The sequence below is a fragment of the Apodemus sylvaticus genome, chromosome 22 (genome assembly GCF_947179515.1).
Source record: "Apodemus sylvaticus chromosome 22, mApoSyl1.1, whole genome shotgun sequence".
Lineage (NCBI taxonomy): Eukaryota > Metazoa > Chordata > Mammalia > Rodentia > Muridae > Apodemus > Apodemus sylvaticus.
This window is the reverse complement of record NC_067493.1, coordinates 54,309,343-54,335,680: the sequence shown is the minus strand read 5'-3', so window position 1 is coordinate 54,335,680 and position 26,338 is coordinate 54,309,343. Positions and strand designations below refer to the sequence as shown.

The window sequence follows — 26,338 nt, the reverse complement described above, 5'->3', positions numbered from 1 at the left end:
TTGCAGCTTGCCACGTGTATTTTTAGTTATATGGGTACCACGGGAAATCAAGAAGCCTCAGTTAAAAACAGGATTCCATGGCAGGTGGGGCGGTGTATACACCGGTAACCCAAGGCACCCAGGAAGTTGAAGGAAGAAGATTTGGAGTTGGGGTCTAGCCTGGGCAACTTGGCAAGTGTCTGTCTGAAAATAAATAAGAAAGGGTGAGTGTGCGAAGATCAGTGGTCCAACACTTTGTTGTATGGGAGGCCGTGGGTTTCACTCTCAGGGGTGTGTGTGTGTGTGTGTGTGTGTGTGTGTGTGTGTGGTCCAGACTGAAGGTTTTGTAAGAGTCAATTGTTCTTAATTAGTTGACACAGTAGACACAGTAACTTCTTAGGATTTAAAACGATAATGACACATGCCACCCGAGAGGATGATTCGCTGCCGGCCATCCCAGTACACCTGCTGATACAACTCTTCCTGTCACACACAGCTCACAGGCCTTCTCTAGAATCTAAGGAAGAGACTCTTATGCCAGTCCTCAAGGCCCATTCTGGCCATCTCAAGAAGCAAGCAGTCTTGATTGAACGTGGTGGCCCACAGCTGTAATGGAGGCTGAGGCAGGAGAATTACAAGTCCAAGACCAGTCTGGGCAAGTTTGACTCTGTCTCAAAATAAAAATAAAAGGGAAAATCATTTGGAATGTAAACAAAGAATATAGAAAATAATAAAAAATAAATAAATAAAAATAAAAAATGCAGAAAGGGAGTTGAAGCGGATGTAGCCCCGGCTCGTTGCAGAAGGGCTCCAGGCTCCGGTTCGGCCTTGGTGCTGGGTCTGCTGCAGGCAGTGGTTCAAAGCACTGCTGAAGACAGAGAGACTCGAGAGTAAATCCCATTTGATAGAAAGGTTCGTTACCATCACACCACGGGCTTCAGGCCTGAGTTCTGAAAGTAGCTTTCTCCTCACTGCAAAAGTAAGAGGCACAACTTGGTCATGATCTCAGCTGTGGCCCAGTCACCATTTCTGAAAATCGTGATAAAGGAACCCATGGACATTCTGTCTTTGACCAAGACAAATCTTAAGGACATTCGGAACTAAAATTTGGGAATTAAAATCTTTTATTTTTGTTTTGACACAGGGTGTTACTGTGTGAATCTAGGTGGCCTGCAAGTCATCTGCGTAGCCCAGGCTGGCTTCAAACCCTCTTAGTGGTCTCCTTTCTCAACGTCCCCTGACCTGGGGTCACAGGCTTGGTAATTAAAGTCTTGTAGTAATGTTCGCTTCTGTGGGAGCAAACTTAAGGCCACTGCCGCCCTTGGCCTCAAGGCTGAGGGGGCGCTCATGCACGCCGAGCTTCTGGGCCTCTGCTCCTGACACTGCCCTAATTTGACACAATGGGTCCCTTGACAGTGTAGCACTTGTGGGGCAGGAGACCTTGACATGGACATCTTTACAGTCATAACCATACAGTGGAAGTTCAGCGGGGCGGAGCAGCTATGCAGGGTCTCCTCCTCTGCTGTCACGGTTGTGAAGTTTTCCACTATTTTGAGTAAGGGGCGTCTTGGACTTTGATTTTGTATGAGTCCCTGTAAATTATATGACTGGTTTGGGGGTCACGATAACCCATATTGCTAGAATATCCTTGAAAAGCACAGCAGGGTGCTGGAGAGATGGCTCAGCGGTTAAGAATACCAACTGCTCTTCTGAAGGTCGTGAGTTCAAATCCCAGCAACCATATGGTGGCTTACAACCATCTGTAATGAGATCTGTTGCCCTCTTCTGGAGTGTCTGAAGACAGCTCCAATGGACTTACATATAGTAATAAATAAATCTTTTTTTTAAAAAAAGCAGCACAGCAGGAAGTATGTGTTCACTCAGATTCCCTCTTGGTTAAGAAATAGCCACCTTCCTCTTTGACTGGGAGGCAGTTGGGTTTAATGGCCAGTGCTGGTGCTGACTAAGTTGTGTGTTTGGGCGTGTCACCTGCCCTTGTTGAATGATCACCTGTGAATGTGGATGGCCTGGAACCTTACTATGTAGTCTAGGCCAGCCTCGAACTCCTGGCTGTCCTCCTGCCTCTGTTGATCTTCTGAGTGCTCGAATTAAAAGATGGTGAATAGTTTTTCTTGTGAAATTGTAGGTTGTTTTTTGTTTTTGTTTTTGATTTAAATTGTGTGTGTGTGTGTGTGTGAGGTGTGGTCTTTGTATGGTATATGTATGCATGTGTGTGTGTGTGTGTGTGTGTTCGTGGCTGCGCTTGCCTATGAGGGTGCAGGGGAGCCAGAGGTTGATGCTTGGGTATCTCCCTTAATTATTTCTCTGCCTTGTTTTCTGAGACAAGCTTTAATCACTGCTTCCTGATAGAGCAGCTGCCCGTTGGACCCCCAGGATGCTCCTGGTTCCGTGTCCCTAGTGCCGGGGTGACAGGTGCGCGTCGTGCCTGGCTTTTGCATGGGCGCTGGGGGTCTGACGTCAGGACCTGATGCAAACACTTTCTTTGCCCACTAAAGCACCTTCCCGGCCCCTGCTTTGTATGTGGTTATTTTTTCTGAGATAACGTTTCAACGGTAGCCCCTGCTGCCCTCTACAGAAGGGGTGTACCACGAGGCCTGGCCAGGAATTAAAATCTTATGCCAGCTGGCCCAGGCTGACCTCAGACCTGCCTTCCTTTTTTTTTTTTTTTTTTTTTTTTTTTTTTTTTTTGGTTTTTCGAGACGGTTTCTCTGTGTAGTCCTGGCTGTCCTGGACCTCACTCTGTAGACCAGGCTGGCCTTGAACTCAGAAATCCAGCCCTGCCTTTCTAACCTCTGCTCATCATTCAGGGAGCTTGCCTCTTCTCCAGGGGAGCTAAGGACTGAGGCAGGGCGAGCTTCCAGCCTACAGTAAATGGACGCAATGCGGTCGCAGCGTGAGCGCTCCCAACCCCGGGACTTAGCTGTCTTAGTCACGTCCCGGTTTTCCTACAGGAGTTGAGAGTTGGCTGTAAAATTAAAAAGGAAGAATCCCTGTCATCTCAACAGTAAAGCCACCGTTGGCCTTGCCGTGCCATTGCCACTGAGCGCCCGCCGCCCTGCGCCAGTGGCCTCTGCCTTCCCGGCTTGCGAGTGGGACTCGCAGCCTCGAGTGTGGCTGCGAGCCGGCCGAGGTGTGGCTTGGCCGACTTGACTGTGGGAGCGTTTCTGTCACTTACTGGAGTGCCTCTTAGCCCTTGGCTCTGATGTTCAGTGGGGCTTTGAAGTTGAAGGTGTCCGAGTTCCAGTTGTCATCTGGCCAACTCCATTGGCCTCACACCGATGCTGGGCAGTGAATGAACTCTTACAGAGACGAAGGCAGGGTCTGTGCGACTGAGCGGAGTTCTGGGACGGCCGCAGGGTGGCAGGCAGGGAGCACAGGACCTGTGGAGGGTGACAGACAGGGAGCACTGGGACCTGTGGAGGGTGACAGACAGGGAGCACGGGGACCTGTGGAGGGTGACAGACAGGGAGCACAGGACCTGTGGAGGGTGACAGACAGGGAGCACGGGGACCTGTGGAGGGTGACAGACAGGGAGCACGGGGACCCGTGGAGGGTGACAGACAGGGAGCACGGGGACCCGTGGAGGGTGACAAACAGGGAGCACGGGGACCTGTGGAGGGCGACAGACAGGGAGCACGGGGACCTGGGGAGGGTGACAGACAGGGAGCACGGGGACCTGGGGAGGGTGACAGACAGGGAGCACGGGGACCTGGGGAGGGTGACAGACAGGGAGCACAGGGACCTAGGGAGGGTGACAGACAGGGAGCACGGGGACCTGTGGAGGGCGACAGACAGTACACTCTTTCCTGAAGCAGCAGTGCAAGCACGGCAGCCAGGAAGGGGAGAGAGGGTCCCATCCTGCAGGAGAGCCCGGAGCCTGAGGGAAGCTTGTGGCAGGCAGGCAGGCGAGGTCTCTGGGCATGCCTTCTAGTCAGTGCCCTTTGCCTGAAGTCCCATAGTGAGCCATCCGAGACGAAGACTCTCTGGTGCGCCTCCTCAATCATCAGGAACTCAAGCTCATGAAGCCATGAAGGGATGCCTTTTCCTGTCTGACCTGAGTGAGGTAGAAGCCACAGTCCCAGAGGCCCAGGGCGGTCTGAGAGGAGGAGAGAAGACAGAGGGTGTCTTCCACCCTTCTGTTGGAGGCCTCAGAGGTAGGGATGCCATGTGCCGGGGACTTGCGAATTCACGAAGCTACTGAGGAAACTGGAGTCGGCGCCCAGGTTGTCTGCAGCCTGGCCTCGAAGACCAGCCATTGGTGGCCTCTAGAGGACAGCAGGGCAGTGAAGAAGACCTTTGTGCAAGAGCTGTGGTGTTAGCAAGCACGAAGGAGGCGTGTGCAGTCTTACTCCCTGACTTCGGGACTTTTAATGTGATCTAGCTTGTGGTCGGGGAATCAAGAGTCAAGATGACGAGGATCAGGGTTTGTTGAATCCTGAGCTCTGTGAGCTGGCTGTGCTGAGCCCGCGAGCAGCTCCTGGAGGTGTGCAGACCTGTCTCTCAGAAGAGTGGGAGCTCTGACCCTGCGCAGTGTGGGCGGATGCTCACTGAGGCTGCAAGCGCTGTGGCCGCCCGGTGAGGCCTTTCCCCACAGCGAGGAGGTGACTCCAGTACTCATTTTACAGGGGAGCCAACCCAAACGCAGAACTGCAGCAACGTGCGTGGCAAGCCGCAAAACAGTTTATAGATGGCGTATCGGTTTTAGGCGCTGCAGGTGCTTTCCCTGGCGTCTTTACTGAAACGCGGGTCGCGTACCAAGTCTCCCGTGGTGGTTTGAATGAATGGAGTCTGAGTAAGTGATTCCAAGGCCGTGGTGTTTGGTGTGTGTGTGTGGGGGTGGTTAGGTGGTGCAGCCTTGCTGGAGGACTAACGTCACGGGGGCGCACTCCGAGATGGTCCCACTCCTACTTTGAGATGGTCTCAGCCTCAGAGGGTGTCAGCAGTTGAAGTAAGGGCATTAATTGGCAAAGAATGGGATCCTATAACTTGGGATGGGGATGTGTGGGAAGAGCCTGTTGAAGTTGAGAATTTTGAATCTTCAGATTTTCAAGGGTTCGCCTCACATGAGGAAGTAGTACCCTCAGCCCCACCCCTTGAAATAATGCCCTCTCCACATGAGGAAATTAATCCCTCAGAACCTGATAAACCAGCAGTGACTTTTGCTGAAGAAAGTGCCAAACGAGACTATGAGCTGAATGAACGCTGTCATCGCAGTCACTGCCATCATGGTGTTTTTGTCACAGTAACAGAAAGTAGCTAACACGCCCTCCATTTAAGGCGGCCTAGCCCACGGTGTCAGCGTGTCCGCTGTCAGTTCCAGGCACTTCCATCACCATAACAAGAGCCTCATCACACACACACACACACCCACCCACCCACCGTCCTCATCTGAAGACTCCCACTTGCCAGATGCCACACGTCACCTGTGCCACCGACTGCCATCACACCGTGGCTTGCTTGGTCTGTTGGCCTCAACTTAGCTATTTATGGCAAAATCCAAAGCTTGGTTTTTGTTTTTAACCTGCTAACACTTGAAAATCTTTTTTTTTTTTTTTTTTTTTTTTTTTTTTTTTGGTTTTTTCGAGACAGGATTTCTGTGTATAGCCCTGGCTGTCCTGGAACTCACTCTGTAGACCAGGCTGGCCTTGAACTCAGAAATCCGCCTGCCTCTGCCTCCCAGAGTGCTGGAATTACAGGCATGCGCCACCACACCCGGCAACACTTGAAATTCTTTAAAAAAACAAACAAACAAAAAAAAACATTTAAATTATCTTTAAATATAATAAATACAAAAGGAAAAGAATATATATATATATTCTTAGCATCAGCTTTTCCCTTCTTCCAGTCCCTTTGGTCCCAGACAGCTAATGTATGTTCTGTCTCTTAGACCTGTCTGGTCTGGAAAGGCCACAGAAATGGACTCATGCAGCACGGCCTTCTGTCTAACATCCTGCTCTAGAGATTGGTCTATGCTGCTTTGGTATCCATCAGTTCTCCATCTTGAAGGCTGAATGGTATTCTTCTGCGTAGGTAGACTGTATCTTGTTTGCCCATAATATGATCGCTCTGTTTAGCTTTTTGAGGAATTTCTAATTTTCAGAATAAAAATTGTGCTTTTTGTTTTATTTTGAGACAGAGTTTCTCTGTGCAGCCCGGGCTGTCCTGGAACTCACTGCGTAGCCCAGGCTGGCCTTAAGCTTAGAGGTCCGCCTGCCTCTGCCTCTGCCTCCCGAGTGCTGGGGCTACTTAGTTTTGGAGTGGATTCCTTGGGCTGCTCTGTGTCTGTGACCCTGGAATGTGTGAATAGAGATGGCTTTTGTGTATGTGTGATCTTGTGTCTTTCTGGATGAGCGCATGCCCTGGGAGTGCAGGCACTCAGAAAGACCGGATACCCGGGAGTTAGAGTTATAGGTGGTCGTGAGCTCCCTGTGTGCATTGGAAACCAAATGAGCCCTCTGCAGCAGCAGGAGCATGCGCATTAGCTTGTCTCACTGTCCGTGGGCTGCAGCAGTAGAACTCAGGTCAGGCTAGCGTGGGAAGAGCTCCCACCTGCCGACATGCCGCCTCTGAACCCACAGTCATTCTTGAACAGCTCTTGGTTTTAATAACCCAGGTCCCCTTTCTTGCCAGTGTACGGAGGCATTTGTGGGTGCAGTAACCGTGTTCAGGGCCTTCTGCTTCGTTGGTTTCAAAGTCCCTCATCTCTCTCACCTTTATTCCCCCACAGTTTTCAGTCACACTGTCCCCATAAGTAGTAGGAGAAAGGGAGGCACAGCAGGCTCTGAAGAGTCCTCAGCAGCCGTGCAAAATGTGACACTAGTGTGTCTTCCTGTGGGTCAGAACCGAAGAAAGCTAACCCCAGCGTGGTGAGCTGGGGTTTTGTTTTTACACCAGTCTAAGAACTAACTAGCTGCCCGGGGGTGGGGGTGGGGGTGGGGGTAGGGCTGAGTGTTGGCTGCAAGGTGGGTTTTGTTTCCCGGTGTGGATTGAATAAGTAGTTCCCTTCCCACAGTAAATGCTGTGGAGATGCTCCGGTGTGACTCGCAGTGTGCGGATCCTGCACCTCTCACTTAGACTGAGCTCGAGGACTTAGTTTATGTAACAGAGGCAGCGAAGGTAATGTGTCTGCTAATTACTCCTTCACGGTTAGCATCACCTGTGTTCCTAGTTCACAAGGTCAAAGCCCTGCTACATTTAGGGAACCAATTATTTAACACACGTTAGAGAGTAGTATGGCAGAAGCTAAGAAATATAATACTTAGACCCCGTTTTTTCTAGTTTCAATCTCTTTGGTGCAGTGGCCTAGCCATACCCTTGAAGTCTGGGGAACCCTGGGAGGTGCCGTGGACCATGCTTGGAGACATGATGATACAGTGGTCTCCCCTATCCAAGACTTTCCTTTATGTCAGTCTGACCCAACCTAGAATCAGCTGGATTCTAGGAATTGTCTACACTGGGTTGGCCAATGGGCGTGTCTGTGAGGGACGTTCTTAATTGGTTTAGTTGGTGTGAGAGGACTCAGCCCACTGTGGGCGGCTCCACTCCCTCTGAAGTGGCCCTGAAAAGTGTTGAGAGTGGAGACCTGAAGCCGAGAGCTGGCAATTGAGCATGCGCGAACACGTTTTCTCTCTGCTCTTAGCTGTGGATGTGACGTGACCAGCGGTCTCAAAACTCCCGCTTTTTGTGTTTTACCCAAAGCAATGGCTAGCACCCTGGAGTTGTGAGCCAAATAAACCTCCTCCGCCGCCACCAGCTGCTCGCCTGCAGGGGCATTGTATCACAGCAGCAGAAACAAAACTAGCGCGTTCCCCATGATCAGCCACAGCCTGTGCCTACCAAGTGGGAAACTCCGGAGAGAACGCGTTGGCTCTCAGTTGCGTGATGTTGTGAGTAGGGTGGTGGCATCCCCACTGACTGCTCTGTCCTACTGCTGCCACACTGTGCGCTGCTGTCAGTCAGTTGCTGAGCAGCCACCATGTGTATGGAATCCGCACACGGGGTGCATTACAGTATCTGTGTTCACATGATCTGAGTTTACCTCATGTCCCCAAAGTACAAGATGATATCGGCAACTAGGGTGTGCCCAAGGGGACGCCAATGTTAGTGCTTCCAGTGCAAGGATGAAAAGGCTTAATTAATTAGTTCTTTAAATAGAGTCTCACTGTGTAGCCCTGGCTGGCCTTAAACTCACAGAGATTCATGTCCCTGCTGCCTGCAGGGTGCTGGGATTGAAGGTATAGGCTACCCTGCTGGATGACAATTCTTGATCTAATCGTATGAGTGCATATGTAGGAAAAGCATGGTATATTTATGGGGTTCAGTCCTTTAGCTTCAGGGTCTCACAAGGACTCCTGGGACCTATCCCCTAGGGGAACGGGGTACCCCTAGTTTAGCAGCGGGGACAGTGCTGGGGCCCAGGATTGGCCTGGGGACCTCATGCTTAGTAGGCACACTGTCTCCTTCATCTTTCCTCGATAACAGCTCTTATCTGCGTTGTGCAATAGCTGTGATATAATTTTAGCAGAGAGTGGGAGGTTGCGTAACTGTCAGATCGTGGCCGTTAACCCCCAGCCTGCCTCTACTTCCTTCCTTGGCCCATGAGGCGATTGTTTGGAGACTGGTTTGCACTTAAACAACTGGAATCTCCAGGCGAAGCACCTCTTCTTCCCTAAGGACTGGTTGGTGTTTACAAAGACTCATGTTCACCGTGTCCTTGGAAGAACTTGCAGAACTGTGTGGCCCAGGCGTTGATACACCAGACTGTGCCACTCGGCTCTGGAGAGGCAGGGGGAAGAGGGAGGACTCTGACAGCAAAACAGGAGAGGGCTGCAGGCCCAGCGCGTGGTGGGAAATGATGTGTGCCCTCTCTCGCCTGTCTCTGTCTGACAGAGCACTCCCGGGCAGCGAGGCCTGTGCTGCTCCTGGGCGTTTGGAACTCAGCACACACGAGAGAAGGCCTTTGTAGCCGGTCTGGTGGAGAACGCAGGCTTACCCTGGCCCAAGTTCTCCTCTGAGCTCTCAGGGTGGCCTACAGATCATCCGTCCTTTCCATGCGGTGCTGAGCTGAGCTGGAGAGTCCCCAGCATCGGTGGCTGAGGGCAGCAGGTGCACCGGGAAAGCTGCCTGGCCTTTCCAGACTCCACTGGGTGGCGTTGAGGGCTCCTGGGTTTGCACTTGGAGGCTGCGAGGCCCACATTCTTGTCTGTGTGTTAGGTATGTAACTTTACAGAAAAAGGAGCTCATTGTTTAAAAAAATAAAACGAAAAAGGAACTTGGGTGCGGTGATGATGCACTCGCGAATTTCCAGCACTTGGGTGGGTGGAGACAGGAGGAGCTCAAAGCCAATCTACATGAGAACCTGCCTGTCTCAAAAAAAGCAAAACCCAATCAACTCCATGAGCATTAGTGTCTGGCCGGTGCTCATGAGTCTGCTTGCCTTGCGTGTCTGTTGCTGTAGTGCAGCCGTAGGGTGTTCTGTTTTCCTGCACCTCCCAGAGGTTGGACGCACCCTTTCGTGCTCTTTACGTCCAGTATGTGACGCCAGTGTTTGCTTCACAGAATGCAGAGGCCTTGGACCCACGGGGTCGGACATTGCTGCACCTTGCGGTTTCCCTGGGGCATTTGGAGTCTGCTCGAGTCTTGCTGCGCCACAAAGCAGATGTGACCAAAGAGAACGGCCAGGGATGGACAGGCAAGTATACCTACCGCCTCCGCAGCCATTCAGCGTCTCTGGATGAAGACCATGAGTCTCAGTCAGTGGTCATTCCCCTCAGTCAGCTGTGTCTCTCAGGGCAAGGGGCAGGGATGACAAGATGAAGCCAGTGACTCCTCTCCCAGAAGTGGTCCTTCCCAACACCTATCCTATGAGCAAGCTGGTTTTACCCTGGGAGTATGGTCGGAACTCCACTGAGGCTAGCCATGGAGGTGAAATCAGAAATCTGAGCGTCAGACGTGCCCCTTCTGGTGATATCTTGGTGTTTGCTGTTTGTACACCCTCTTACTGTTAAAGACAGTTTTCTGTGGACCAGGTGAGGACTTGTGTGTGTGTGTGTGTGTGTGTGTGTGTGTGTGTGTGAGAGAGAGAGAGAGAGAGAGAGAGAGAGAGAGAAAGAGAGAGAGAGTCCTGCCTCCAGAACTACCTGTAGTCGAGGCCGTGTGTGTGCAGGAGGGGTGTGATCAGGCCTGTAATTGGGCTGTGTTTTCTTTAGTGAAATGAGAGTGAGCAGCAGAAATTGTGGCTGTGCGCCACAAACCCAGCCTTTGCCTGTCTGAGGGCCACACCGGGCCTTGAGCCACCCTGATGGCTGTTCCTGTTGAAATGTGTCAGGCGGGGAGCATGAGGCCGCTTCGTGACTCCGCTCTGCCCTTTTCTTTTCTAGTTTTACACGAAGCCGTGAGCACGGGTGATCCCGAGATGGTATACACGGTCCTGCAACACCGAGACTACCACAACACATCCATGGCCCTGGAAGGCGTGCCCGAGCTGCTGCACAAAATTCTGGAGGTAGCCATAAGACTGGCCGCGCCAGACTCTGAGCCAGCTCCACAGCCTGGGGTGTCTTCCTCAGTCTTCAGAATAGTGAATGTGGCGCTTCGTTGCCAAATAGTGCCAACGTCCTTGTGTCTTGTTGACATGCGGGGCCTTCTACAAGTCATATCTCTGGGACACGGTGCTTAACCTTTCTCTCAGTGCCACTTTTAAAATTCAAACTTGAGGACAGTGCATATCAAACACAGTTTGCCTAGGGCCCTGTGTTCTTGGCAGCGCCCTGTGCTGAGGTGATCACACAGGAATAAGGCTGGGCCCAAGGCTGCGCATCTCCCTGCTCTGGTCACTTGTCGCTGTCAGTGTTCTGTGTCTTCTAATCCACTTCCCTAATTCACTGACAGTTACTGGCCTTAGGGACACTATCTGTCTTGTGAATCTTGGTGGGAGGGGTCCCTTTTTTTTAAAGATTTATTTATTATTATATGTAAGTACACTGTAGCTGTCTTCAGACACCCCAGAAAAGGGCATCAGATCTCGTTGTGGATGGTTGTGAGCCACCATGTGGTAGCTGGGATTTGAACTCAGGACCTTTGGAAGAGCAGTCAGTGCTCTTAACCACTGAGCCATCTCTCCAGCGTGGTCTTTCTTTAAAAGCAGTGACTCCTAGGCTCCTGGGTTGTTTGGAATGATGGGTCTCTGCCATTTGAAGGGACTGCCTCAGAGCATGTCTGATGTGCCCACAGTGACAGTGGAGGCTCCGGTTCATCGCTCTGGGGTTCCAGCTTCAGCACAGAAGTGACTTTCCCAGAACAGCTTCCTAGCGATTAGCTAGTTAAGTCAGTATGGAGAGAGGGAAAAACTTGACTATAAATAAAGCAACGGGTGGCTGGTGTCTGAGCGCTCTAGGACACTGTGTGGGAAGCTTAAGGGAACTCCTGGGAAGACACTCATTTCCCAGGGAACCGTGGTGAGAAGTCCCATGAAGTGTGAAGTGGTTACATGCGTTGTTTTAAAAACACACCTGTAAACAGAAGGTCATGTGGCTCTGCATCTCTCACCGTGTCGCCATCAGCAGAGCCAGTTGTTTGAGCTTTCTCTTCTCCCTCTGAGGCCGCATCCCTGTAGCTCAGGCTCCTCAGCCGAGGACGCCCTTGAGCTTCTGATCCTCTCACCGCCACCTCCCGCCACCAGGTCACCCACGTGCCACCATGCCAGCCTCATGCAGTGCTGGGGTGGGATTCAGGGCCTCTGGCGTGCTCGTGCACTGAGCTACGTCACCAGCCCTCAGCCGTCTATCTGACAAGGAAGAAGTAAGATCCAGTGTAAGGGAATTTTTTAAAAACCCTCTATTGGTCCTTAGAAGCGATTGCATTGATTTGTATCTGATGCTTCAAGATTTAGGCAATATCAACACCATTTTATTGTGGCGCCAGAAGCTATTGTTGATTGTTCGTTTCAATAATGTCTCCTTAGAACTTTTGGTAGCTTTTCTTCCTTACCAGCTCTCTCTGGGAGGTCGAGTTTGCCCAATAGTAAAACTTGGTTGGTTTCACTCGGTAGATTTCCTTGCCTTCTGCCCTGTGCATAGACAAAAACAAATGTCATAGGGGAAAAGGAAAACAATCCTCTATATGATCCCCCGCTCCCTTCTCTCCACCGCCCCCCCCTCAAGTCAGGGTCTCACTCACTATGTAGCCCCAGCTGTCCTGGAACTTACTCTGTAGATGAGGCTGGCCTCGAACTCACAGAGATAATTCGTCTCCTGAGTGCTGGGATCAAAGGCATGCAACCCCGCCCCAGCATGTCTCTTGGACACTCAGTTGGCTTTCTTAAGAAGCAGCTCTTCAAGAGCCTTGTGTTAGAGATTAATGAGAGACAAAAAAACAAAACAAAACAAAACAACAACAACAAAAAAAAAACAAACCTAAACAAGGGTGTCACAGTGGCGTGAGTTTCAGAAAACCAAATTCTAAAAGTTTTAGAGGAAGCTGGGATGTTGGTTAAGCAGTCAGAGAATCCAGTTCCTGTGGAGGTGACACTTCGCTCAGCCAATAATCTCGGCCAATAATCGTGAAGCACTTCGCACTTCCCAGCACACCCAGAGGCTTGCAGTCACATTCCCCACAGAAGGCAGGGGGCCGACTTCCTTCTGTTACCTACATGGGGGGCGGGGGCAGCACTAACTCTCTTAACGCTCAGAGCCCAGGGACCCCAGGAAGGCTCTATGTCCAACTTGACGCTTGGAGCCGGGGGATCCCAGGAAGGTTCCATTTCCAACCCATTTTCCTGTTAGCTTTTCTTTTTTAAAATGGCATGTTTCTTTGGAGTGTGGTGATGCGTGTTTACCACAGCCATAAACGTGGGCGTCAGAGGACATCTCATGGAATGCTGCCTCTCGCATGGCTCCTAGGGAGTGAACGTGGGTTGCCAGGCCTGGCTGCTAACACCTTTGTCCCTGGAACCACGCAGCTGTCTAGAAGTATTGTAGACAGGATAAATAACCAATCAAATGTAAACTATATCGTGTATTCACTCTGTCTATTTCTCGCCCTCCCTTAATTGTTTAAGATGCGTATATTAGCCATGCTACCTTTGCTTGGTAGGTAGTGCCATGGCCTCTCCTAATCCTCTGTCTGCCCTTCAGGCCCCCGATTTCTACGTGCAGATGAAGTGGGAGTTCACCAGCTGGGGTGAGTTGCTGTGGACCTGGAATTTGTGTTCCCAAATTCGCAGTCTCTTCACAGGCTTATTTTCCTTTGTAAAAGCTGTGTGTGCGGGGTGTGTGTGTGTGTGTCACCATTTGCTGGCGTGGCTGTGTGTTTTAATCCTCACTGGTTGATGCCCTGCACTCCCATTCAGTCTCTGGTCTTTGTTTCTGAGTGTTGGTTTGGCCCTGAACGTGCAGTAACAGCATACAGACACGCGTGTCTCCCGGACACCCACTTTGTTTGATTGCCTCTCATTACTTTTTGGGGTGAGGGGGGTTGGGCTGGTAACAGCCCTGCCTGGCTTTCTACTCTGTGTAGCTCATACTGGCCACAGTCCGTCCCCTTGGCCTTCGTGCTAAGACTGCAGGTGTGTATCCATGCTTGCAGCTTCCGAAAGAAGAGGGTCTCACTGTGGCCTCTGGGCCCTCGGGCTGAAAGGCCTTCCTGCCTTAGCTCCCCATGTAGGTAGGAAGCTAGGACCCAGCATGCCCCGCTCCGCCTGTCTGCCAGGCCGGCCTCCTAGTTCTGAATGCCTGTTTGTAGTGCAAACATTTAATGACTTACCACTGTTTGATGCACTTCTTACACTGTTTAGCTTGATTCTTTCAAACTTGTTATTCTGGGGGAAATGAGACAGAGTGGGATTGTTTTTTTTTTTTTCTTAAATGTAGTTTTCTACAAAATGCATGTCTTTCTCCAAAATACTATGTAAAGCAATTGATGATATAAATTTTCATAGGTCAGTGAGCTAACACTTGGTCTTTATAGCTGTTCATGTCAGTCCGATGTCCTGTTTTGATAAAGAGCAGATTTTAGACCCTTGATATATTTTGAATAGCGGCTGGACTGTGGGAGCTGTGACCACACAGCTGTAGTAGATGCGGGATCTGAGAAGGCCAGATGGACACAGCCCCTGCCCTGGAGGGTCAGTTCAGGACTTGGGAGGCTGATGGGAAATCTGGGAACTGTTTTCTCTGATGTGCTGGAGGACAAGGCTGAGTTTTCTTTGTTTTTAATTATGTTTTTAATGTTAGGAATTGAGCCCCACTGGGCACACCCTGTTCTGAGCTCCAGCTCCAGCCTTCCCATTGCTTAATTGTCTGTCTGTCTGTCTGTCTGTCTGTGGTACTGAGACAGAACCAAGTGTGGGAATGTCCCGCCACTGGGCTATGACTCTTGCCACTTAGAACACTGTTTAGTTTAAATTGGCCTTGCTAGGTTGTCTGGCTAGCCTCAGACTTGCTATGTGGCCCAGGTTGGCCTCAAAATAGCACTCCTTCCCCAGCCTCTGAGTGCTGGGGGTGCAGGCCCCGCCACCGCACCCCGCTCCCACTCCTGCTTTCGGGATGAGTTCCTTTAGGAGTGTGCAGGGAGTATTTTTCCGACTCTGCCTCTTTGCTATGGTCAGAGCCCTGAGTTCCTGACCCACAATTCTGCTGGGCCCTTGTGTTCTTCTCAGCCACACTCTCCCTCTCCCCTCCAGTGCCCTTGGTGTCTCGGATCTGCCCGAATGATGTCTGCCGCATATGGAAGAGTGGCGCCAAGCTGCGCGTGGACATCACCTTGCTGGGCTTTGAAAACATGAGCTGGGTCAGAGGGCGGCGGAGTTTCATATTTAAGGGAGGAGGTAAGCGATTGCAGGAATCCTTCTGTTGTTGTTACCTAGACAGGGCTCACCGGGTTGCCCTGGCTAGCCTGGACCTCTCCTTGTAGACCAGGCTGTCCTCTGCCTCCCAGTGCTGAAATTAAAGATGTGTGCTACCTTGTCTAGTTGCATGCTAAATTTTAACCAATAAAATGTATTTTATTCTTTATCCGATTGATATTTGGTCTTGGCTGTTACTGTGAGTGTGCAGCTTGTCACCCCTCTTATTTTGGAGACTGGCTAGTTCCCTGCTCATTCCTTACTTAACTCCAGTTGTCTGTCACGTGTGAAAGGCCACCTTCTGTCCCTTCATGACTGGGTGTGGTTCTGCAGTGGCGGGCGGTGCAGCACTGCCCTCTGGGGCACCCAGTGCATCGCTTACCTTAACCCCACAGCCATGTTTTGTAAATGTCCTAGGTGAAATGCATTGCTAGTAAAGAAGGAAAATTGGTTTTAAAAATCCCCATTTTGGGGAAGATGCACCAGGGTCTCTGGTGGGTTGTAGAGAGCTGGCCAGAGGAGCTCTGTGCAAGTAGTCAGTAAGCTGTAACCTCTGAGGGGAGGGGAGGAACTAGGGAAGGGGAGGAGTTAGGGGAGGGGAGGAGAGAAGGGAGGGGAGGGGAGGAGGAGGGGAGGAGCTAGAGAAGGGGAGGGGAGGAGCTAGGGGAGGGGAGGAGCTAGGGAAGGGGAGGGGAGGAGCTAGCGGAGGGGAGGGGAGGAGGGGAGGGGAGGGGGAGGGGAGGCATCTGCACCACATACTTCCTCACACTGGTCCTCTTCCCCCACAGACAACTGGGCAGAGCTGATGGAGGTCAACCACGATGACCGCGTGGTCACCACCGAACACTTTGATCTTTCCCAAGAAATGGAGCGCCTCACCCTGGACCTGATGAAGCCAAAAAGCAGGGATGTGGAGAGGCGGCTCACCAGCCCCGTCATCAACACCAGCCTGGATACTAAGAATGTCGCCTTTGAGAGGTACGGCTTAGACTCCAGTCTGCTCGAGTCTGGGGACATGCTTGCAGTGATGGGAAATGTTAACTGACTGGGACTTCTCTAACGCGGCGTAATGCTAGTGGGTCTTAAGAGTGATCTCTAGGGCTAATCAAATGGGCATCATAATTGATATGCTGTGCACGTCATCTTTGGAGCGCGGTGTCTGAGTCTCGTCCCCGCACACACGCCTCTGTGGGCTCTGTCTTCTGGCCTCCCTGGATCTTTTTTGTTTTGGTAGTTTTGGATGCACAACACTTCTTCATCCCAAAATGTGGAACTTTGAGTTTCTTGAAGCTAGAATTACCAGAATTGTATTAACACTGGGCAGTCAGGTTTATATTTACTGAAATGTATTGTAGCCCCAGCCCCACCTATGAGGCAACAGCGCAGAAGAAGCATCTGAAGGCTGCTCAGGTCTCCCCAGGTCCTGTGAGGAGCACTCCCCAGAGAGCTCTCTGTCCCAGTGAGGCAGATGCCTTCCATAGCCGTCCACTGACACAGCCATCCTGTGGGGTGTGCTGGACAGGGCAGGGGACTTTGAGCACAAAGGAAGTAGAACCTGCTGTATCTCTCTGCTAATGAACCGAGGGCATCTGCAGCGTCCCTACTCTTTGCCTAGGATGTCACATCTGTTGCCTGCGAGTCAGGATAGCCTGAGCTAACCTGGACCTTGTTCCTGGATCCAGGCCTTCTCTTCATGAATGTGCCGAATGATCTCTTTAACATTGTTTTCACCAATAAAATTGGTGAAGAAAACTCAGAGGCATCCTCTTTAGTCAAATCTAAAACGTAAGCCGGGCGGTGGTGGCGCATGCCTGTAATCCCAGCACTCTGGGAGGCGGAGGCAGAGGCAGGCGGATTTCTGAGTTCGAGGCCAGCCAGGGCTATACAGAGAAACCCTGTCTCGAAAAAACCAAATCCAAAAAAAAAAAAAAAAAATCTAAAACATAATCTCCCCTTCCTCTTTGTTTATTAAAGCTGCAAAGGCAGGTGTCTGACAGGGACGAGGACATGCAGCCCGTGTCACATCTCCGGGCTGCTTCTGCTTCAGAGGCAGGAACTGAGTTCTGAAGGAAATCCTCCTGCCAGCCTCCTGGTTCGGGACACTGAGATTTAGGGACCAGCTGTGGGGTCATGGGCAGGTCCCGGGCCTGATGTCCTTAGGTCTCAGCATGGGCCTAGCGCGCAGGCAGGGCGGCCACAGAGGCTCTAGACTAGAGGAGGCCACTGCCGCTGCCCCAGCCCACCAGCGGGGACGAGAGCAGCATGAGTGACTTACAGCGGCTGTGGCGAGGGTCCTGACTCTAGGAAGGAAAGAGACCAGGCTTGAGAGTGGGCGGAGCCTGAGATCTGTGGCCCTAAGTTGGGACCCATTGTCACCCATTGGGAGTTGCTAGAGCCATTGTTTACTGTGGAGTGGAGCCTATCGGGGTGTGTGGCAGTTCCTGGCCTTAGTCCACCGAGTGCAGATGGGGACCAAGAGCGTGTCCCTGTGTCCCGAGGAGAAGGTACATTGTGTATCCGCGTGGTCGCAGGGTTTTCAGACAGCCGGCTTGCTGGCTCTCCTGAAGCGGGCGGATGGCGAGCATTGGCTGCTGGAAGGCAGCTGGGGTTTGTTTTGTTTTAATGATGTTTGTATGCGATCAGTGAACGGAGGAATAAATAGAGATTCGAGCCGCTCCCGGGCGCGAGGTTTGCCGAGTCAAAGATGTATGGACGACCAGCCAGCGGAGGTTCTCTCTGTGGTGCTTTGCCGCACTACAGTGGTGACCGTTGACCTTTTCCCGGGCCTATGCCAGGAATTTTATGTTTACAAAACACTACCCTCCCTGATGAGTTTCAGGAGACGGTATGTAACTGGCCCGACTTTGGTTTTTACTCTTTTCCTGAATGCTGTGCCATAAGAGAAGCATCCCTGCCGCTTCAGAGCCACCTTTAAAAACTTCATAATCCTGAGAAGAGCGAGGCGCCTGTGATGAGGCCTTGGGTGTGTTGGTCCCAGTGGGACGGGCAGAAGGAAGCCAGGTGCCCTGTCTGTAACAGATCTATAAAACTCTTCAATGCCTGTGCACGCAGGGCCGACAGAGGCCCAGGGAGTCACGGCTGGCTTTCACATAGTCTGAGCTTTCTAACTCAGTTGCTGTCAGAGCAGGGCTGCCAAGGGCCACTCCAGCTGCTCTTGTTTGAGCAGTATAAGCTAGAGTGTCTGGCATTTGCCAGAGTCCCTTTAAGATCCCATCTTTTGCTGTGTGGGGCCATCTTCACCCAAGAGAAAAATTAATACCATGAGCCTTCCTCTTATGACGGGTTTAAACAGACCCGTACACGTCAAGTGTGCTGCCTGATTTGATTTACCCAATGCCACTAGAAATTCCTCTCTATGGCAATTATGTTTTGGAAATATAAAATTTTATGAAATGCATTTTGCTTTTGTAACCCGGCTAGCCTGCCACCATCCTCCGTGAGGGCAGGCTTGACGGCTGCTCCACAGCTACAGCAAAGCTAGGGCGTGGCCTTCTAGACAAAGGCAGGGCTGCTGGGCTCCTCCCGGGGCAAGCCTCTCTGAAATGCAGTCACACCCAGGAGTGGCGGGAAGCTCTGGTCTGTAACTCCAGCGCTGGAGGCTTCCAGGCTTGGGACAGTCTGGCCTACATAGCAAGAGCCCGTCTTTAAACAAAAACATGATAGAAAACTCATTGGCACCTAGAGGCTGTTCCCGGATCCTGAATACATCTCCCGTAGAGGGGAGTCGCCCCGATGAACTGGGGTTCTACGCACAGAGCCCACACTACAGGTGAGCTGCCACCCAGGCTGCCTCCGAAGTCACCCACACTGGAATCCGCGGCTGAGCTGACCTGACGACCAGCACGGCATTCTCCGGTCACTTTGAGAGCTTTCATAGCCTCCCCTCGCCTCTCAGCATTGTCATGGGTCCTGACTCCACCTGCCTTTCTCCTAGAGGCGGGGAGCTGTGTGTCCTCAGTTCTGAGAATTCCGGATTGGAGAAGAGGCTCGTAGCCCTTGCCTCAGTACCCGACCCAGATGCAAGCCAGCGAGACCTTGGACCAGGCTGTCTTTGCTCATTTCTTTAGGACAGCTGTCCAACAAATGTCATGACCTTTGCCCCCCCTGTGCTGGCAGGTCCTGTACAGACGCCAGGAGTGGAAGCTATCTTTGCCTGGAGTGCAGCACGTTGATTAACTGTGGGAGGGGGAGGGGATGTGCGAGCCATCTGTCACTGGTCCATCCTTTTGTGGAGAGTGGGACTACAGTTTCCAAGTGTCCTTCACTAATGTGGGGTGGGGGAGGCTGTAAGGGCTGCAGGGGTGTACTCTGAATGGCATGTCGTACATGTAGAAATTTGTGGTGTTCACTTTTGTCAGAACTAAATCCGGATTCTGGGGCTGGAGGACAGATAAAGCAGAAGTTGTCAATGGTTATGAAGCCAAGGTAAAAGCACCCTCTTCAAATAATATTTCTATTGGCTTCTTAGCTTCTATGCAAATGAGGTGTCTGTTCTGATGGCTTCCCTGCATCGTCAGCCAGAAGGACAGTCCCTGGGGAGTGGATCTTAATGCGTCTCCGGCTCCTGTTTTATCTTACTGATTTTTTTTCAGAATATGGGACAGCCTGCCCTGACCAGGTCTATCCGTAGCCTATGGCTGTCCCGAAATGAGAGTGTTCCTTTGGCTCTTTTTTAGAAGTCATTATTATTATTATTATTATTATTATTATTTATTAAGTTTAGTCAGTTTATCTCTTTTAAAGAAGATATCATGTAGGAGATAGCTTCTCTGATCCTGTTATCTAAGCTTTAGGTAATTTCTTTAGCTGACTCTAAGCCTTAGCTCTTAAAAAAAAAGAAAAGAAAAGAAAAACAGAAAAGAAAAGAAAAGAAACCAGTCACGGCAGCCGCTTCAGAGCCTGGAAGCCCTGCTGCAACGATGGGGGTGTTTGTCAGCTGACAGGCTGTTTGCTAACCATTACAGCGGGACTGAGGCGGCAGGTGCGGTAGGGTCTTCTGCTGGCCGCTGAGGGGGCAGAAAACCTTCCATCGTGCTCCATAAGACGCGTTTAGAAACAGCTGCTGTGGTGCAGCATGTGGTTTCTGTAGCTGTCAGCACACAGCAGACAGACCCCTCAGACAGCCCCGACAGACAGACCCCCACAGACACACCCCTCAGACACGCCCCTCAGACACGCCCCGACAGACAGACTCCCCAGACAGACCCCTCAGACAGCGCGTGCTCCCGCGGGCAATCGGGATCTTTTTTGTTAGTAGAAAGTGCCAGTTTTCTCTGATCTCCCAGGTCTAGAAAGCCTAGGTCCTGCTTAGTCGGGAGAGCAGCACAGATCACAGGAGCAGGAGTCCAGGGACCTGCCGGGCCATTAGCCGAGGATGCAGAGTCACTGCTGAGGCATCCCTGGGCAGGAGCTGTCTGAGGGGCTGAGGGCCCTTGGCCCGTACTCTTTTTATTGTGTGTGAGCATCCTTATTTGGCTTCCTTGGTCTTGCTGTGCGTTGGCTTTGGGTCCCGTGTCACAACTGACTTTTGCACACCTCCCTCAAGGTTTACTCGGTAAACAACGTGAGCGTGATAACCAGGATCCGCACAGAGCACCTGACAGAGGAGGAGAAGAGGAGGTACAAAGGTGAGCCCTGCCCCGCCCCGCTCCCACCGAAGGCCCTGTGGACCCGCTGCCCAAGCTGCCACCCTCAAATACAGTTCCTCAAGTTGGGGCGGCCCCACCCAACTATAACATTTTTGTCGCCACTTCGTTGTTTTTTGTTTTGTTTTGTTTTGTTTTTTGAGATAGGGTTTTTCTGTGTAGCCCTGGCTGTCCTGGAACTCACTCTGTAGTCCAGGCTGGCCTCGAACTCAGAAATCCGCCTGCCTCTGCCTCCCAAGTCCTGGGATTACAGGCGTGCGCCACCACCGCCCGGCTGAGCGCTTGGATTCTTATGATGCTCCCTCCAGGTTAAAGCTCCTGAGGAAAAGATGCTAAGGACAGCCTCGCCTTTGTGGGCGGTTTTAAACCTCCCTACCTACAAGTGGAGTCCCTACTGTAGGTAGCTTGGGCCAGGCCCGGGAATCGCTGTGACCCTGCTACTCTTTCCTCCTCTCTAGAGGACCGGAATCCCCTGGAGTCCCTGCTCGGCACTGTGGAACATCAGTTTGGTGCTCAAGGGGTGAGTTGACCAGGTACTGGGGGAGCTTAAAGGAAAGATCGGGCTTCTTCTGTTGGTGATGGCAGCTGCTGGGGCCTGAGCAGGTCACGTGACTTGGGAAGGCTCCCAAGAGTGCTCCTGGGAGAGAACTAGATGAACAAAACCTGGAAAACTCAAGATTTTGGAGGAAGCGTGGATCGTAGAAGCGAGCTCCCTCTCTGATAAGCACGGGCGTCCCTGGGTGTGGCTCCTAGGCCAGGCTGGCTTTCCTCTGCAGCATGGCTCCCTACCCCCCAACCAACCACGCGTCTGTCACGGAGGGTCAGAGATGCAGCTTCCTTTGCAGCGTTGAAGCTAGAGACGTGAACGCCAAGCCCTCTAAGTCCCCGGCTTGCGCATGTGGACGTCTTGTCTAGCAGGACATAGAGATGGGGAGAGGGTGGATCCGTTCTGCTGGCTCCATGGAGTGCCTGTCCTGTCAGACCTGCCTGCTCCACAAAGTAGCTTACCTCTGTGAAGCTGAAGCCCGCCCGCCCGCCCACACTCCAAGGTCGGGCAGCCCTGACTCTCCTTGGTTTTGGCTCAGCAGGACCTCACTACGGAGTGTGCCACTGTGAACAATCCCACAGCCATCACGCCTGATGAGTACTTTGACGAAGACTTTGACCTCAAAGACAGGGACATTGGAAGGCCAAAAGAGATGACGATTAGAACACAGAAGTAAGTGTAAGGCCCGGATGTGCTTCTGTGGTTTGCTGATTCTTTGCTCCTTTCCTTTAAAAGTAATATTGAGCGCTCTCTCTCTCTCTCTCTCTCTCTCTCTCTCTCTCTCAAAATTTATTTATTTTATGTATGTGAGTACACTGTCGCTGTCTTCAGACACACCAGAAGAGGGCTTCAGATCCCACGACAGATGGTTGTGAGCCACCATGTGGTTGCTGGGAATTGAACTCAGGACCTCTGGAAGAGCAGTCAGTGCCCCCCCCCCCTTTTTTTTTTGGTTTTTCCAGACAGGGTTTCTCTGTGTAGACCTGGCTGTCCTGAAACTCACTCTGTAGACCAGGCTGGCCTCGAACTCAGAAATCCGCCTGCCTCTGCCTCCCAAGTGCTGGGATTACAGGCGTGCGCCACCACCGCCCAGCCAATGTTGAGGTTCTTTATCTGGCAAAATCCAACAGTCAGTGGCTCCCTGTCTTTGTCATGGAGAATAGAGATAGAGGAGCTCATATGTGTGTGCATGCGTGTGTGGTGTGTGTGGTGTGTGTGTGTGTGTGTGTGTGTGTGTATTTACTGCCAGTAAATCTAGCTGGTGAACTGAAATGCAGTCAGGCAGCCTGCTGTATGGGTAGGTGTTGATGCAGGCCTTTCCCCTCCGTTGTCAGATCCTAGGGGATCTGAGTTCCTTGGGGTTGTGGTCCCTCACAGGTGCTGAGCTCAGGACTAATGAGGAGGTGGGGTTTGGGAGGGTGCTGTGTGTCTAGCCTTCTGAGCAGCAGTGGAGTGCCTCTCGCTCGCTCTTAGGTCAACCCTGCAGGTTCAGGGCTACACTGTGGCTCTCCTGTCAACCCTGCAGGTTCAAGGCTACGCTGTGGATGTGCGAGGCGTTCCCGCTCTCCCTCGTGGAGCAGGTCATTCCGATCATCGACCTCATGGCTCGCACCAGCGCTCACTTTGCCAGACTGAGAGACTTCATCAAATTGGACTTCCCTCCTGGGTTCCCTGTCAAAATAGGTGCGTTTCAATGCGATCGAGGGGCGGGCGGGCATGTGCAGGCTCTGCCTGTTGGTGAAGGAGACCAAACCTGCAGCTGGGAAATGAATTAAGGACAAATTAGTGGCAAGGTGTGGCCGTGCACACTTTTTAATCCCAGTGCTTAAGAGACAGAGGTAGGGGGATTTCTGTGAGTTTGAAGCCAACTTGTTCTACCCAGGAAGTTACAAGACAGCCAGGGCTATGTACAGAAACCTTGTTTTAAAAAAGAAAAAAAGCAACAATAATATTAAAAAAAAAATTAGCAGAGCTGGGCAGGTGGTCGCACACATCATTGATCTCAGCGCTCAGAGATAGGCAGGTAAAGCTCTTGAGTTCTAGGCCAGCCAGGGTTATCCTGAGAAACCTTGTCTCAAAACCAAAAAAGTTAGCACATGATGAACAGCACAGAGGAGGCTGGCACTGGACCCGGCTTGGCCGGGTTGGGAGGCTTGGTGTGATGTGTGACCTCTGTGTACAGGCATGGGATGGCCAGGAGTGCACCCCAGCATGCGTGCAGGGGACACGCACGTGCACTCGAGTTTGCGCTTTTAATCATCCCCATACCCTAACCGCTCACCCCTCACCCCTGGATAACAGAAAGATCTTTGGTGCATAGACATGTTAGGTGTTGGAGTAGTGTCCACAATGCTGTTTGGGTTTTGGATGGTTGCGTTTGGTGACACCTGACTCCTATGTTGACCACTTTGTCTGACTCTGTCTCAGTTTCCCATCTGTGGCCTCGGGGTCTGGGGTGCCCCTCTGGGGACTGAAGGAAGCCGTGCTGACAGAGCATGCTCTGCTCTGCGTAGTATTAGCACAAGATTACTGTTCTCAGTGAAACCTACTAATAAAAGCTTTTGTTTGTCAGAAATCCCCTTATTCCACGTTTTAAACGCACGGATTACATTTGGAAATGTCAACGGCTGTAGCACTGCTGAAGAGAGTCAGAATGGGGAGGGGACCCAGGCCGACGCAGGTAAAACCGGGGCTGGGAATTATCAATCGTGTTCTGAATAGCAAACATTCTGAAATGAGGCAAATCTGTGTTTCAGAAGACGAGAGTTTAGATTAGGTGGGAAACAACTTGGAATGGTGGAGGAGGGAGGGTATATGCTCTGGCCGTGGTCTCAGGAGACCACTCTGTCTGTTTCCTTCAATACCTCAGATGTTAGTTTTCCACCAAGAAAAATCAAAGAACAAAAGCTGTGTTGTGGTGAATTTTACTGTCATGATTATTGTCCCTTTGAAGTCTCCAGTAGCAGACTGATGACTTTTATCATGGCTCTTTGTCTTACCTTTTATAGTCTGACTGCACTTAGCTGTGGCCATGTGGGCGGAGCCACGTAGCAGGGGGGTGGGCGCGGAGAGGGGGGGCCTCCCTGCTGGCAAGCCACACCCTCATCTCTGCCCTCCCCATGCCCTCCATGTCCACCACACCCTCAGCCAATAAGTTGTGGTCATTCTTTGTAATTTGAAATGTTTGCAGGCTGAGTGCAGCGTCTCATGCCTGTCTCAGTGCGCGAAGGCTGAGGCAGGAGGAGGGGCTCTGCATAAGTAATACAGTAAGACACTGTAGTTAGAGGCAGGAGAATTATGAGTTTGAGCCAGACTATGTTTGCCTGAGTTACAGAGACACTGTTTCAGGAAAAAAACAAAAAAACAACCCTCAAAGAAACAATTTGTGTGAATGGATTGTAATGACTGGAGACCCTGGACAGCCACCTTTGTGTTTCAGCTTCCGAGGCTACGAACTTCGAGGTTGATCAGTCTGTGTTTGAAATCCCCGAGTCCTATCACGTTCAAGACAACGGCAGAAACGTGCACCTGCAAGATGAGGACTATGAGATCATGCAGTTCGCCATCCAGCAGAGCCTGCTGGAGTCCAGCCGGAGCCAGGTGGGATGCAGGGATGCGGGGATGCAGGGATGCAGGGATGCAGGGAGGCGGGGCGGGGCGGGGCGGGGCGGGGCTGAGACCTCCCCCTCCCACGGGGGTGGGGGTGGGGGTGGGGGATGCTCACAGCCTTTGTGGCAGTCGTGTCACAAAGCTTGCTGCTGTACGAGACCTGCTGGCATCGTTTACACAGGGTCTTCAGACAGACTTCCTGTAGTTACTGGTGTAGCTGCTCTCGAGGGGAGCTTTAGAGTCCTGTAGCTCTGACACTTGTAGTCTTAGTTACGGTGGTGAGGGGGGCTTTGATCCCCAAAGCAGTCATCATGTGCTGCGTGCTGCGGGCTCGGTCAGGGGCCGAGGGAACGGCGGCCCAGACGTGAGGTTTTCCATCTCAGGGAGTCTCCTGAAACCTTCCCGCATCAGAGCTGGGTAAAGAGCGCTAGGAGGTGTCTGCTAGGGGGTGTCTGCCTCGTCCCCCAGACCCCGACTTCGTGAAGTGGCCTGGGTACTGAAGACACCCTGACCATCTGCTGCTCCTGCCCCTCCCTCCTGTGCCTTCTGGTGCTGGTGCATGGTCTCTGCTGTCTGCTGCTCCCAGCTTGGGCAGAGGTCCGCACCGACGTGGGGACAGAGAAAAAGGAAATCCCAGAGTGTAAATATTAGTCTTTTCCTCCAAGGCAGGGTCACGTGGTCTACAGTGGCCGTGTGTCCTGGGTTTTTGTTGTCCATCTGTTGGTCATTGGTTTCTTCTTTCTTCCTGCGGTCAGTCCAGCAGAAGTTAGCAGAGTGTGAAAACAGCTCCTGCTCTGCTGAACCTCTGAGCTGTGGGCAGTGTCCTCCTGCCATGGCTCCCTGGGGTGGAGTAACTGGAGCCCCGCCCCCTGCCACGGCTTGTCCATTGCTACCACAGACCCTGTCCTGATTCATTGCTTTCTTCACTAATTAAAACAAATGCATGTATGTCTATGCTTGGTGCCCAAGGAAGCCAGAAGTGTCGGCTCCCCTGAGCTGGGGTCAGAGATGGTTGTGAGCTGCCATGTGGGTGCTGGGAGCCAACCCTGGGTTCTGGAAGAGCAGCCAGTGCTCTAACCACTGAGCCATCTTTCCAGCCCTCATGGGGGGAGGGGGGGTTATTTGTTTTTTTGCAGCTAGGCAGCTGGCCACAAAGCCATCAGTGCTTCCTCTCTCTGCAAACCTGACAACTCTAAAAGCCTTGGTAGCCATACATTTTGACAAGGGCTGTAGCCAGAGTCTAGGGCAGCAGATAGCAACTATGTCTTCTTAGTTTGTCTTCAAAGCAAGTCCTGTCCAGGTTGTTTGAATGTTACCGGAGGCTAATAGTTCTTAGTAGACTGGAACTATGTAAAGTCTGAGGAGGGAGGAGGTGGCCTTGAATCCAGGGTTAACAGCTGATGCCCCCCCCTCCCCCGTGCCACTCGAGAAGTGTGGCCTGACTGCCACAATCAGTGGCGAGCTGTAAGCTCGGTGCGTATTGGTCTCACTCCGTTCCTTCATTTCCTTGTCGTTTTGGCAACTTTCTCCTCTGGGGTGTTTATACCAATCTTCTGTTTTTGCCAGGACCTTTCAGGGCCCGCTTCCAATGGAGGGGTCAGCCACGCCCACAGCTATGAAGCCCAGTATGAGAGGTAACTGAGGGGGCTTCCCAAGATGCAGTTCTTGGATACG

The 26,338-nt window shown here is 51.8% G+C and overlaps 1 protein-coding gene across 3 annotated transcripts in view; it reads left to right on the top strand.

Annotated features, from left to right (window-relative positions):
• Positions 1-26,338, top strand: part of Ankrd13a (ankyrin repeat domain 13A) — a 30,542-nt gene that overhangs the window by 1,774 nt on the left and 2,430 nt on the right. The window contains exons 2-14 of one of the 3 annotated variants that reach the window (XM_052167538.1): positions 9,559-9,691; positions 10,380-10,504; positions 13,134-13,179; positions 14,681-14,824; positions 15,631-15,820; positions 19,222-19,288; positions 20,409-20,490; positions 20,967-21,028; positions 21,594-21,727; positions 22,581-22,738; positions 23,628-23,735; positions 24,478-24,655; positions 26,231-26,298. In XM_052167538.1, the coding sequence (XP_052023498.1) occupies positions 9,559-9,691; positions 10,380-10,504; positions 13,134-13,179; positions 14,681-14,824; positions 15,631-15,820; positions 19,222-19,288; positions 20,409-20,490; positions 20,967-21,028; positions 21,594-21,727; positions 22,581-22,738; positions 23,628-23,735; positions 24,478-24,655; positions 26,231-26,298 (1,495 nt within the window). The remainder of the gene's footprint in view (positions 1-9,558; positions 9,692-10,379; positions 10,505-13,133; positions 13,180-14,680; positions 14,825-15,630; positions 15,821-19,221; positions 19,289-20,408; positions 20,491-20,966; positions 21,029-21,593; positions 21,728-22,580; positions 22,739-23,627; positions 23,736-24,477; positions 24,656-26,230; positions 26,299-26,338) is intronic. The other 2 variants (XM_052167536.1, XM_052167537.1) reach the window with 2 other exon arrangements.